This window comes from Cherax quadricarinatus, chromosome 85 (assembly GCF_038502225.1).
Source record: "Cherax quadricarinatus isolate ZL_2023a chromosome 85, ASM3850222v1, whole genome shotgun sequence".
Taxonomy (NCBI): Eukaryota; Metazoa; Arthropoda; class Malacostraca; order Decapoda; family Parastacidae; genus Cherax; species Cherax quadricarinatus.
Genome location: NC_091376.1, coordinates 11,762,890 through 11,776,067, shown reverse-complemented (window position 1 = coordinate 11,776,067; position 13,178 = coordinate 11,762,890). Strand labels below are relative to the sequence as shown.

Below are 13,178 nucleotides of genomic sequence, written 5' to 3'. Positions count from 1 at the left end.
CTAGCTTTAGGGCTGTAGTGTCCACAGCTCTAGCTCTAGGGCTGTAGTGTCCACAGCTCTAGCTTTGGGGCTGTAGTGTCCGCATCTCTAGCTCTGGGGCTATAGTGTCCACAGCTCTAGTTCTGGGGCTGTAGTGTCCACAGCTCTAACTCTGGGGGCTGTGGTATTCCTATGGTTCCAGATAATTATTGATATCCTGGCGAGTGGAAACACAGTACTGATTCCAGTTATCTGGAAAAACCTGGGATAATTAAATAAGACATTGCAGCAGAGAATCCAACAGATATGATTATGGAAAAGAGATACTAAATGGATGAGAGGGAAGAAAAAGAAGGTAGTAGCAGCATGATGAGAGAGAAAAGTGGAGAGATAAAGACAGCAGCAGCAAAAGAAGAAAATTATGCAAGTGGCCATAGAAAATAAATGGGGGAAACAAGTGTAGAAAGGGATAGATTTACAAAAAGGGAAAATGGGAGATAAGAAGCGAGAAGGAAAGAGAGATACACAATAACCCGTACATAGGAGACAGACCCCTGGCAGTCTTCAAGCTGGCACTGGACAAGCACCTAAAGTCAGTTCCTGATCAGCCGGGCTGTGGCTCGTACGTTGGTTTGCGTGCAGCCAGCAGCAACAGCCTGGTTGATCAGGCGCTGATCCACCAGGAGGCCTGGTCACAGACCGGGCCGCGGGGGCGTTGACCCCCGGAACTCTCTCCAGGTAAACTCCAGAGGAACTTACGACGACGTTTCGGTCCGGTTTGAGCCATTTATAAAGTCACACTAATAGAAAATAGTGAGGGAGCCAGTACCTGCGGGGTCCATAAGAACAAAAAAGGCACAATATTGTGACTGGAGCAATATACAGCAAGTAGTAGGGAGGAAGATAGGTACTGGTACTACGCAACGTGAAAGATATGTTAGTAAACATAGTTCTTGCTGTAACATTGTAAAATGGAGAATCATTGACAGCCACACACTAGCGCATGTAATTTTCATAACCAGATTAATTTTAGTTGCTAAGCGATCCAAGAGAGGTATCCCCCGTATCCCATAAGCTTCAATGAATGTGTCTGTTATTATGTATCCATCTATACACACACACACACACACACACACATATATATATATATATATATATATATATATATATATATATATATATATATATATATATATATATATATATAGATATATATATATATATATATGATAACCAATGTTTAAGCTCAACTCAATCAATGCAGCGCTGTATGACCCTTGTGGGTTTAGCGCTTAGTTTTGATTGCAATAATCAGCCAACTCAAAGACTATTTTGTACTGTGATGAGAATGTAGATGTCCGTAGAATTATATATTTTTTATAGAGCTAATATAAATATTTTTTTTACAGTGACATGGTCTAGGATATATCCTAGCCTTATTGACCCGCGTGTAGTAGATAGGCTTTAACCCTATTAAACTATCATCCTGCAGTGAACAGCTGTGAAGAGGAATATACGTGCCTCCAATGCCTCGTTATCAGCAGCAGGGAGATTGATATCACAAGTGATGGTTGACTTCACAAGTGTTTGTTGACATCACAAGTGTTTGTTGATATCACAAGTAATGGCTGATCTCATGTGATTGAATTACTATTTGATGTAGTAGGTGTGTATCTTATCAGCAACAAGGTGTATATACACTGATAGACATCTCTCGATGTATGTGCACTGATACACACCTCTCTATGTATATACAGGGTGTTTCAAAAAGATGGACCCGATTTGAAATGGCTGTATCTGCAACCATGAACCTCCCATGGGGATACATGCCTCTCAGTGTACACACACCGAGAGTTACACACCTTTGTACATACACAGATACACACTTCTGTACATACACAGATACACACCTCAGTGTACATACACAGATACACACCTCAGTGTACATACACAGATACACACGTCAGTGTACATACACAGATACACACCTCAGTGTATATACACAGATACACACCTCAGTGTATATACACAGATACACACCTCAGTGTACATACACAGATACACACCTCAGTGTACATACACAGATACACACCTCAGTGTATATACACAGATACACACCTCAGTGTACATACACAGATACACACCTCAGTGTACATACACAGATACACACAGTGTACATACACAGATACACACCTCAGTGTATATACACAGATACACACCTCAGTGTACATACACAGATACACACCTCAGTGTACATACACAGATACACACCTCAGTGTACATACACAGATACACACCTCAGTGTACATACACAGATACACACCTCAGTGTACATACACAGATACACACCTCAGTGTACATACACAGATACACACCTCAGTGTACATACACAGATACACACCTCAGTGTACATATACAGATACACACCTCAGTGTACATACACAGATACACACCTCAGTGTACATATACAGAAAAAAACACTTTTCGGCGTACACAGGCTTTGATATCACGGGAGAATAAAAAACACACAAGTTTTCCATCATTATAATAACCAACTTACTAATAAAATTCTTAATACAAGCCTTCAGTGTATACATTCATACTGTAGATTATTACTAACGTTTAGTCTAAAGTATTTTCACATAAGGTTTAAATGTTCATTTTCAGATATGAGAACTTTTGCTTCAAACACTTTGCAAGTAACAGGTTAACTTATTAAAACTTAATTGGTAATAAGGGTAGGTTTTATTTTAGGTGATTTAGCGCAAAATGTTAGTTTACTCAGTTGGGTATGGGCATTGATCAAGGGGGACACAACAGTTTACTCATGAAGTTGTGGGTATGGGCACTGATCAAGGGGACACATAACAATTTATTCATGAAGTGGTGGGTATGGGCACTGATCAAGGGGACACATAACAGTTTATTCATGAAGTGGGTATGGGCAATGATCAAGGGGGACACATAGCAGTTTACTCATGAAGTGGGTATGGGCACTGATCAAGGGGACACATAACAGTTTACTCATAAGGTGGGTATGGACACTGATCAAGGGGATACATAACAGTTTATTCATGAAGTGGGACTGGGCACTGATCAAGGGGACACATAACAGTTTACTCATGAGGTGGATATGGGCACTGATCAAGGGGGACACATAACAATTTATTCATGAAGTGGGTATGGGCACTGAGAGAGGATGACACATAATATACGGTCTGGATCAATCACTTTATTGTTAATACACATAGTAGTTGGCACTTCATTACCTATATCAGCAGATGTACAAACGTAGTAGTGAGAATCACACCTGTTTGTACATTTGGGGAAGTAGCCCACTTCATAACAAGTGAAGGATTCTCTGCAGTTGGGAGGTTCGATTGTAGTTATGGTAGAAGTTGTGGTGCTGGTAGTTGTTGTGGTGCTGGTAGTTGTTTTGGTAGTTATGGGAGGGGTAGTAGTTGTCCTGTTAGCTCCTCCATCTGTGCAAGATGGTCCACATGGAGCGTCTGTTGAACAAACACCCTCAATTTCATCAAAATTACCCACATCACAGTGATATAAGTTTGACTCGTCTGGGTAACCCTTAACATCACAAAAATAAAAGTTGGTGCAGTTGGTTGGGTCAGGGATCTCTATGTTGGCATCTGGGCAATATGTTAAACACGAGTCACAACACTCAGACGCATTAGCAGTGCATTCAATCCCGTTGAAATAGGGAGTATCTTCCGAACACGAGACTAATACTGGTTCATGATTTGGTGCACATATATAGTAGGAGCTACAGTTATAGCGGTCTGCCACTGTTACTACTACATCAGTAGTAGCCGGACAAGAAAATTTGCATGGAGGATCACATAAAGCACATACAGCTTGAGCTTCAGTTACGCAAGTCTTTAAATTATCATCAAACAATTCATCTTTAGGACATTCTACTGTAAAATCAGACACTTCCCCATCTGCTAAACAAATATAATAATTTCGACAGTTTGTTGGATTAGTGATGTTCTCGCCTATCAAGGAACTGTCACAGGTTGGTGTACAGCTGGTCAGAGGAGCCTCCACTCTTACCACTACAGCCTGAAAGAAAACACAAATTTACTGCTAGGAAAAGTAGTATAAATGAAGTAAAGTAACCTGTATCTCAGTGATAAAAGCGCTTGGCTCACAACAGCAGGTACCAGAGTTCGATTTCCAGGAAGGGTGAGACATACGGGCAGGTTTCCTTACATCTGCTCATGTTTACTTATTACTAAATACATATCTGGGTGTTGACTGTTGTGGGTAGCATCTTAGGGGGTTGTAACATACCACATAGAGATGTACTTTTTAAATAAGCCAAGATAAAATTACAGCAGTGACATAAAACTGACAAGTATCCCGCTGGGCAAATTTAAAATATTAAAAAATTCAAAGAAGTTCTGACTGACATGAGATTTAAAAATGCGACCAACGGTAAGAGACAGATATTCAGCCATTTTGACAGTGTATAAGCCACAGAATTGACAGTACTTGTGGAAAATATCGCATGAATTTTTCAAAAGCGTTATAGCGACCTCTCATGTGGAAAATACTGTATATATTTTCCGGAAATACGGTAATTTATATGTAAATAGATGGCCATACTGTATTTAATAATATTTATGTCATAGAAAACGGAAAGCCTGCGTCTGCGCAAACGAGACTCGCCATCTTGATTTTAAATTTTGTTCAAACGTTGGAGTAATGGGAAGAATTTTTCGTGCTCTAGAGGTTAAAATTGTGCTGACACCTCTCAAATAGGAGGCGAAATTGGTGGATGTGCATTCCTGCATAACTTGAGATATCAGAAGACTGGACAAGACAGCATCAGGAACCTCAGATAAGCTCTCTAGATTTGTGTGTAATTCTGGCCAGCATTATTTTCATAGATTTAGTTAGAGTGAGGTTTTCTGAGTATGATACACATTAATCTCCAGTCAAATTGGTGAGTGATATTAAGATATATTTTCCTTCTGTTATGTAATTGTGTGTATATATATATATATATATATATATATATATATATATATATATATATATATATATATATATATATATATATATATATATATATATAACCATTTATTATTTTTAATATACAGTCCACAAATTTATATATTTACCAGTACTCCTGGTGCATGTATATTTCATTTAATTAATAGGTCAAGAGCAACTTGTGGTTATGAAAGTGGTAGGTATCGAGGGGGGACATTTTTTGCGACCTAGGTGTCCCAAATTCCTACTTGTCTATGTAACATTGATAAATAATAATTATCTTTGTTATCATTTACTGTTATGTACATAATTAGTTACATTCAGATAAATGCAATTTTCCACATTTAATTTACCCGTTGGTCCTTCTTGAACCGGAGCTAATTAGTGAAGTCATTAATTAGTTAATTACTTAATAATTATATGTGAAATAACAGAAGGAGGTGGATGTTAAGTTCACAAATTTACTTAATTTATAGTGGATTATAATTATTACAATATTAATTTGGATAAGCTAAACTCAAGGGTGGCTAAAGATTATATTAATGTGTATAAGTGTATGTGTAATTGATAAGCCAAGTGTAGCTAATTATATTAATGTGTATAATAATTTTGCAAAGCCAAAGCGGCTAGGATTTATATTAATGTATTTGTATAATATTAATTTGATAAGATAATTCTGGCCAAGATTTATATCAGTGTATGTGTAATTGATAAGCCAAGTGTAACTAATATTAATGTATATAATATTAATTTTGCTATGCGAAATTCTGGCAAGGATTTATTAATTTGTATAATATTAATTTTGATGAGCCAAGTTTGTATTAATGTACATTTAAAATTTATATTATACATTTAATTGCTAAGCTCAAGTAGCTAGGATTTATTCAAAGGTAAGTTGTATCAGTGTTGTAAGTTGTAATCAGTGTTATTAATAAAGTTGAATTTAATACATTGCATCATGGCTGAAAATGAGGAAATTAATGTAGAAGACAAACATATGGAATATAGAGTAAAGAAAGCACCGCAAGCTCAAAAAAAAGGCATGTAACAAAAACATACAATAAATGTTTGGAATTAATGAATCAAGAAACTGTGAATACTGATGATTTAAAATTGTATTTAGATGCTTTAAGTAATAGATATGATTCATACAAATTATATTACAACAAATATGAAGGAGATTTGTTAGTAAACTGTGTAGATGAGACTGAAGTAGATCTTATGATTAATCAGTATTATGAATTAGAGGAAAAGATTCTTTCTTGTAAAAGTCAGGCCTTGAATAAATTCAAATGTGTAAACCAGGCAGTTAATCAGTCCTCTCCAACAAATAATATGTCTTTGCCAAAACTCCCAGAACTATGTTTACCTGTATTTAATCCTGGTGAAAATTGGGAGGAATTTTGGTCAATTTTTAAAGCAGCTGTGCATGACAGGAGTGACCTAGCCTGTGTAACTAAATTATTTTACCTCAAAGGACAGGTAAGAGGAGATGCTCACATACTCATACAAGCCTTTCCCAATGTAGATGACTCTTACAAGGAAGCAGTTGACTTGTTGAAGGTCACTTATGGTAATATAGAACAAAGTAGGTTGGATCTAGTGAATATCATTATTAATTTAAAATCTCCAGATAACACTTACAAAGGTTTACAGCAGTTTAGAGTTAAACTGGAGAGCACTCTCAAAACTTTAAGTAATAAATATAATCTGAAGGAATCAGACTGGTTATTGAGTGCCATAGTACAGAATAAATTCAGCTGTAAAATACTTGACTGGATCTCGAACAAATATCACAAGAGTTATTTTGGTCTGGAGGAAATAAGACTAGGTCTACAAGAATTAATTGTGCAGTTGCAGACCAGCCAACTAACTCATTTTAAAGATGCAACACATAATAACTCTGAGGTATCTGTCAAGTTTCACAAAGGGAAAAATTATCCCAATAGTAATAATCAAAATTCATTTCCTAAAAAGAGTTGCATAGGTGCATATCAAGTAGCAGGAATCAGAAATAATGATTCTCCACAAGGTAAGAAGAATAAGTACCCTCCTAATTGTAGCACAGTTAATAGGAAACCAGTCAAAGAAAAGGGAGATTGCCTGTTCTGCAAGGGTACTCATTTTTCTAAGAATTGCAATGCATATAATTCATGGAATGATAGTTGAAAGATTGGAGGAACTTGACAGATGTATCAGGTGTTTGGGTAATCACAATGTAAAGGATTGTTATGCCAAATTAAACTTCTGTTATCAATGTCACAAAGGAAGACACCATATAGTCATGTGTAAGGGTCTATATGATAATGTTGATAATATTGATAATGTTGACAATCCTGACACAACAGTAGCTAATGTAAAAATTGCTGCTAATGTTAATAATGATGGTTTTACTGAAGTAGCCTTACCTGTGTTACAGGTAAAAATTGATGATAAAAGGCATAAATCAAAAAATGTTACTGCATTATTGGACCAGGGATCCCAGCGTACTTTCATAAAACGTAAATGTCTTGATGGTATGAAAGTACAGATGGGAGATCCCACAACTTTAAAATTATCTGGTTTTCTCTCGGATAAAAGGGCTCATTTGTATGACACTGTTTATGTAACTGTCAGGTTAGGCAATGAGAAAAAAGGTGTTAATGCAGTAATTGTAGATAGACTTCCAGAGGAAATATCTACAGTAGGACTTAGTAAAGCTACAGAAAGACTCTCACATAATGTGAATTTAGCACCTTCTGGTGTAAGTGATGATTCTGTAGGCCCAATAAATATTTTGATAGGTAGTGACTATTATGCCTCCTTTGTAAAGGGTATGGTAAAGAAATGTGGTGTCACCCTTTTGAAGACTGCAGGAGGCCATGTAATGTATGGTAGGATTCCTCGTAATAATAATTCATGACTAGAGGACACTACAAATATCATAACTGTGTGTTTTACTCATGAAATCGTACCCCAGTATAATTCTTCCATAGAGGATGGTGTTGAGCCAGTGCATAAATTGTGGGAATTAGACAGCATTGGAATAAATGTAAATGAAGAAAGTCCGGATGATTCTTTTACTCAGGAGCAATACCTGAGAGATGTAAAATTTGAATCTGGACAATACTGGGTACGACTTCCGTGGAGACTGAACCATCCAGAATTGCCCACTAATTACAGAATGGCATATGGACAATTAAAGGCTCAGCTCCGCGAACTGAGTAAGACACCAGAATTGTTAACTGCCTATAATGATATAATTGCTGACCAGTTAATTAATAAATTTATAGAAGAGGTACCTCCTGAGCAAGCCAAAATTTATGGTCACTATTTGCCACATCACGGAGTGAAGAAGGATTCTAAGACCACTCCTTTGAGGATTGTGTTTAATTGTAGTGCCAGGAGTAACAAAAATGTACCTAGTTTAAATGACTGTTTGATGACAGGTCCGTCGTTGACGGAAAAATTAGGAGATATCTTATTAAATTTCAGGATGAAAAATTATGCCTTTACGGCTGACATAAGTAAAGCTTTCCTAAGAGTGGGTTTACAAGAGGCTGACCGGGATTGTACCCGCTTCTTATGGCCTGAGAATCCTAGTGACCCACTTAGCCCTCTGAAAACCTTTCGCTTTAGGAGCGTATTATTTGGTGCTACATCCAGTCCGTTCCTACTTCAAGCGACGATAAATGCACACCTTAAACGTATGGAAAGTCCATTGAGTAAAGTAATGAGTAAACAATTTTATGTGGACAGTTTCCTGGGTGTGACGTCAACTGAAGAGGAACTGTTAATGACTTATGGAGAGGCTAATAAAATAATGCAAAGTGCAAATATGCCTCTGAGGGAATGGAGTAGTAATTTGTCCAAATTAAAGGACAAAATAAGTAAAGATTACCCTGGAGATGAAGTGCCAAAATGTAGTAATGTATTGGGTTTAACTTGGGATACTTAGAGAGATTTGTTAATGTTAAAACCTAATAATTACAGTATGCCCAATAAATTAACTAAGAGAGTTTTGCTTGCTGAAGTTTCCAAATGTTTTGATCCACTAGGTTTAGTGTCACCCCTTACTATAAGAGGGAAATTATTAATACAGGAAGCATGGAAACTTAAATATGCTTGAGATGAAATTCTACCTGAGGAATTCATTAACAGGTGGGATGAATTAATTGGTGATTATGAGAAAATTCCAATGTTGGAGTTCCTACGCCAGGTGATCAATCCAAATGGGAAAAATGTGCTCCACATTTTTTGTGATGCTTCAAAATTGGCATATGGAGCAGTTGCTTACCTTCAATGTAATAGTGTTATTTCTCTTGTTATGTCTAAGGCTAAAGTGTCTCCAATTAAATCACATACCTTACCTCAGTTGGAATTAACAGCCATTTATGTAGGTGTCAAATTAGCTAATTATATAAGAAATAAGTTGCAGGAGATAAATATTAGCGACACTGTAATTTGGTCTGATAATGAGGTATTCTTACAATGGATTCGTAATGGAAACAGTAAAATTGTGTACGTACAAAACAGAATCACTGAAATTAATCAGATGCAAGAGAAGTATAATAGTTTGGGTCAGCATATGTTAACATTTAATCATATACCTGGTGAGGAGAATCCAGCTGATTTCTTGTCTCGAGGTTTACCTTATGCTAAATTTGTAAATGCTGTATCATGGTTTAAAAGACCGAGTTGGTTGGTAAATAAAGCTAATTGGCCTGTACAAAAGGCGTATATTGCTCCTGTTGAAATTACTGTGACCACCGCTCCAATAGTTTGTCCTCCCTTAGCCATTGATATAAATAGGTATTCTTCTTTACCCAAACTAATTAATGTAACTAAGTTGGTGTTTAAATTTCTAAACAAGATGAATATATCATATAAGTTTTCACATCCTCTTGAATATTGGATAAAGAGGGCGCAGGAAGAAATCTATGGAAATGAGATTAAATTGATGGTGGAAAGAAAAATTGTGAAAGGTTCCATAATAGAGAAATTGGGGCTGTATTTAGAGAACAGTGTAATTAGGTGCAGAGGTAGGTTACAAAATGCTGAATTGGGTGATTATGCTAAACACCCTATCTTACTGCCCAAAACCCATCATCTAACAAATTTGATTGTTCTAAATGCCCATAAAAATGTAATGCATGGTGGGGTACAAGATACCTTAAATTGTATTAGGGAAACTTTCTGGATTCCACAAGGACGGCAAAGTGTGAAAAGGGTGATTAAATCTTGTGTAATATGTCGCCTTGTGGATGCCAGATCCTATATGTACCCAGGTCCTCCACCGTTGCCAAATCAGCAATTTGAGTCGTTTTGCAACGACCTCCGCCTGGCCGCAGTGTGGAAAATACTGTATATTTTCCGGAAATACGGTAATTTATATGTAAATAGATGCCCTATATTGTATTTTTAAAAGAAGTATGTTATCGAAAATGGGAAACTGGAAGCTGCGCCTGCGCAGAAAGGGGGGACTCTCTGTCTTGATTTTGAATTGAACAGAACGTTAGAGTGAATGGGAAGAATTTTTCGTGCTCTAGAGGTTAAAATTGGGCTGACGCCTCTCAAATAGGAGGCGAAATTGTTGGATGTGCATGCATTCCTGCATAATTTGAGTATCAGGCGACTGGACAACACAGCTCCAGGAACCTCAGATAAGTCTGTTTATGTTTAATTCTGGCCAGTAATTTCATAAATTTAGACAGGTTTTCTGGGTATAATACACATTAATCTCCAGTCAAATTGGTGAGTGATATTAAGATATATTTTCCTTCTGTTATGTAATTGTGTATATATATATAACCATTTATTATTTTTAATATACAGTCCACAAATTTATATATTTACCAGTAATCCTGGTGATGTATTTTTCATTTGATAATTAATAGGTCCAGAGCAACTTGTGGATATGACAGTGGTAGGTATCGAAGGGGGACATTTTTGCGACCTAGGTGTCCCAAATTCCTACTTGTCTATGTAACTCTGATAAATAATAATCTTTGTTATCATTTACTGTTATTTACATAATGAGTTACATTCAGATAAATGCAATTTTCCACAATAACTATCTTAGAGTTCACATTACTTACCGTGATCCGCGAGTTTGGACAACAAATAATTATCAAAGAGATCTTAGAAAGCAACCCACCATCATACCACGAATGAACGATGCTTGACCACCGATTGTGTAGGCATTAATCCCGTTTTATCTATTTTTGCCCACCAAATAAGCGTGTTGGAAATCGACAGGCCACAGCTTTAGGGACAGACTCATTTCCAGAAGGGTTACAGGTCTCCATTTACTGTTAACGCATAGCAACAACCATGTTCAGCTGATCTTTACAAACCTGGGCCCCCTAGCAGGTTTATTTAGGCACAGATACACATAAGTACAAGTATTGTACATGGTGTAAATTACCTAGGATAACGTCTCTACCACATGAAGGATTCTACCATCAGAAGAAATAATTGCTTTAAATCTTCTGTGCCATATTATGTAATAAAATATTCCTATTGGTAAAAAAAAATAGTCTAGGGATAATCTCCGCCTTCTGTTTTATGATGCCAAATAGTCAGTTATTATATTAGAAAGAATAATGCAAGAAAAAGCGATAAAAAACAAGGAAAAATTTCCAAAATATATATGGGCTGTGAGCAGACTCCCCCTCAAGGAAGGTTCCTTGATGTTGGTGAGGGGCTCTTGATTTAGGGAATTGGATCTGTGCTCCAGTTCCTCAAATTAAGCCTGAATGCCTTCCACATCCCCATCCCCAGGCGCTGTATAATCCTCCGGGTTTAGCTCTTCCCCCTTGATTATAATAATGTGAGCAGACTCGCTACCAATATCACCGTCACCTTACCTCATATAAATGACTATAATTTCTTGTAGAAACGTCGTAGAACATTCATTCTGGTACCATTGTGTTGCTAAAGAGTTAAGCTATTTTTCGGTATATATAACTCAACTTCCATAATTTTTCGATTTTTGGTTGAGCGCGCGCGGAAATTGCCCGAGAGCCCCCTTAATAGCTGGCTCGAATGAGCGATAATTGACTCGTTCTATCTGTTGTACAAGATAAAATTGAGAATTTATACTGACCAGGAACAGGAGGAGGCAGGAGACTAGTAATGCCATCTCTCAGTGTGAAATTAAACTGGTCTCTTACGTGCTCCCACACACGTTAATATACAAGATAAAGACATGCGTTAAGATAAATGTAGCGGGTTTTTTTTCTTCTGGGGAAACATATGTACGACGTAGTTAGTGAATTCCCATTAAGGAAGTCTTGAAGCAAGGAATTACAACTTTCCTGTTTCCTGACTCCTGATTATTTCCTATTTCTCAAGCACCGTGTGACCTCTACTGGCTCAGTTGTTCCACTTGAATAAAATTATAATAATTATAGTTGAAAAACAATTAAGTATGCATATATGGCACTGAATTTCTGTTGATTAATTTCATTTCAGCTTACTCTCGCTACAGACCTTGCTTACTGATGTTTATCAGGCCAGGTGCTGCTTCCCACCGAGATAATAAGCACCATTTGTTACATGATTAAAAAAATATGTAACTAAATGAAGTACTGCCATGGATAGTGAAGAAAAGACACGTCATTGAGCAAACATTTGTTAGCACAACGTTTCGCTGTTAAGATCTATATGAAGTTAAGATCAACATCTTTGTTATGATTTGATAAAGATCGAAAAATTGCCCCAATAAAAGTTTATTCTGGATGTCTTGACCTATAGATTAAACTCTAATAAACATGATTTTAGGGTTGGCCAAAAACCTATTAATTACAACAGCCTTGCTGCCCCATCATGGCAATAGGACCAAATGGCTTTTCTTGAGCGACTACAGGACCTCTTCCTCAACATGTTCCATAAAGAAAACTGCGACTACTGTAGTCTACACTGTCTTATGGAACAACACCGCCTGAGACACTTCATCGCCTGCTGTGAAAGGAAAACGCAGAAAAATCTATGTAACACCAGATTAGATTCCACCATTAACAGACATATAGTCCTCCCGGTTAACAAAACCACTAATAACCTTGCCAACACATCAACCAAAACTAACACCATAGTTGCAAACACAGCCTCTACCACCAACGAGAAAAATGTCAGCGGACGCCATTGTTAGGCGTTTACATCATGCCTGGCTGTGAGGACTTCTACATAAGGAAGACTTCCAA

The 13,178-nt window shown here is 37.0% G+C and overlaps 1 protein-coding gene across 2 annotated transcripts; it reads right to left on the bottom strand.

Annotated features, from left to right (window-relative positions):
* Positions 1-2,509: 2,509 nt before the first annotated feature.
* LOC128703169 (uncharacterized) lies at positions 2,510-12,240 on the bottom strand. Of its 2 annotated transcripts, none has more exons than XM_053797746.2 (2): positions 12,083-12,240; positions 2,510-4,059 (listed from the first exon to the last, which is right to left on the bottom strand). In XM_053797746.2, exons 1-2 carry the CDS (start codon positions 12,116-12,118, stop codon positions 3,145-3,147), a joined length of 951 nt encoding a protein of 316 aa, XP_053653721.2. In that variant the 5' UTR covers positions 12,119-12,240; the 3' UTR covers positions 2,510-3,144. The 2 variants fall into 2 exon arrangements, with proteins under 2 accessions (XP_053653721.2, XP_053653720.2); XM_053797745.2 differs by lacking the exon at positions 12,083-12,240 and adding an exon at positions 11,844-11,999.
* Positions 12,241-13,178: the final 938 nt, after the last annotated feature.

What these genes read in the sequence shown, in the direction of transcription:
- LOC128703169 (XM_053797745.2), bottom strand. Translation starts at nt 11,888, where the DNA reads ATGTTCTACGACGTTTCTACAAGAAATTATAGTCATTTATATGAG. An exon ending in ATTATAGTCATTTATATGAG is followed by an intron (nt 4,060 to 11,843) that starts GTAAGGTGACGG and finishes GTTTTCTTTCAG; the next exon opens with GCTGTAGTGGTAAGAGTGGA.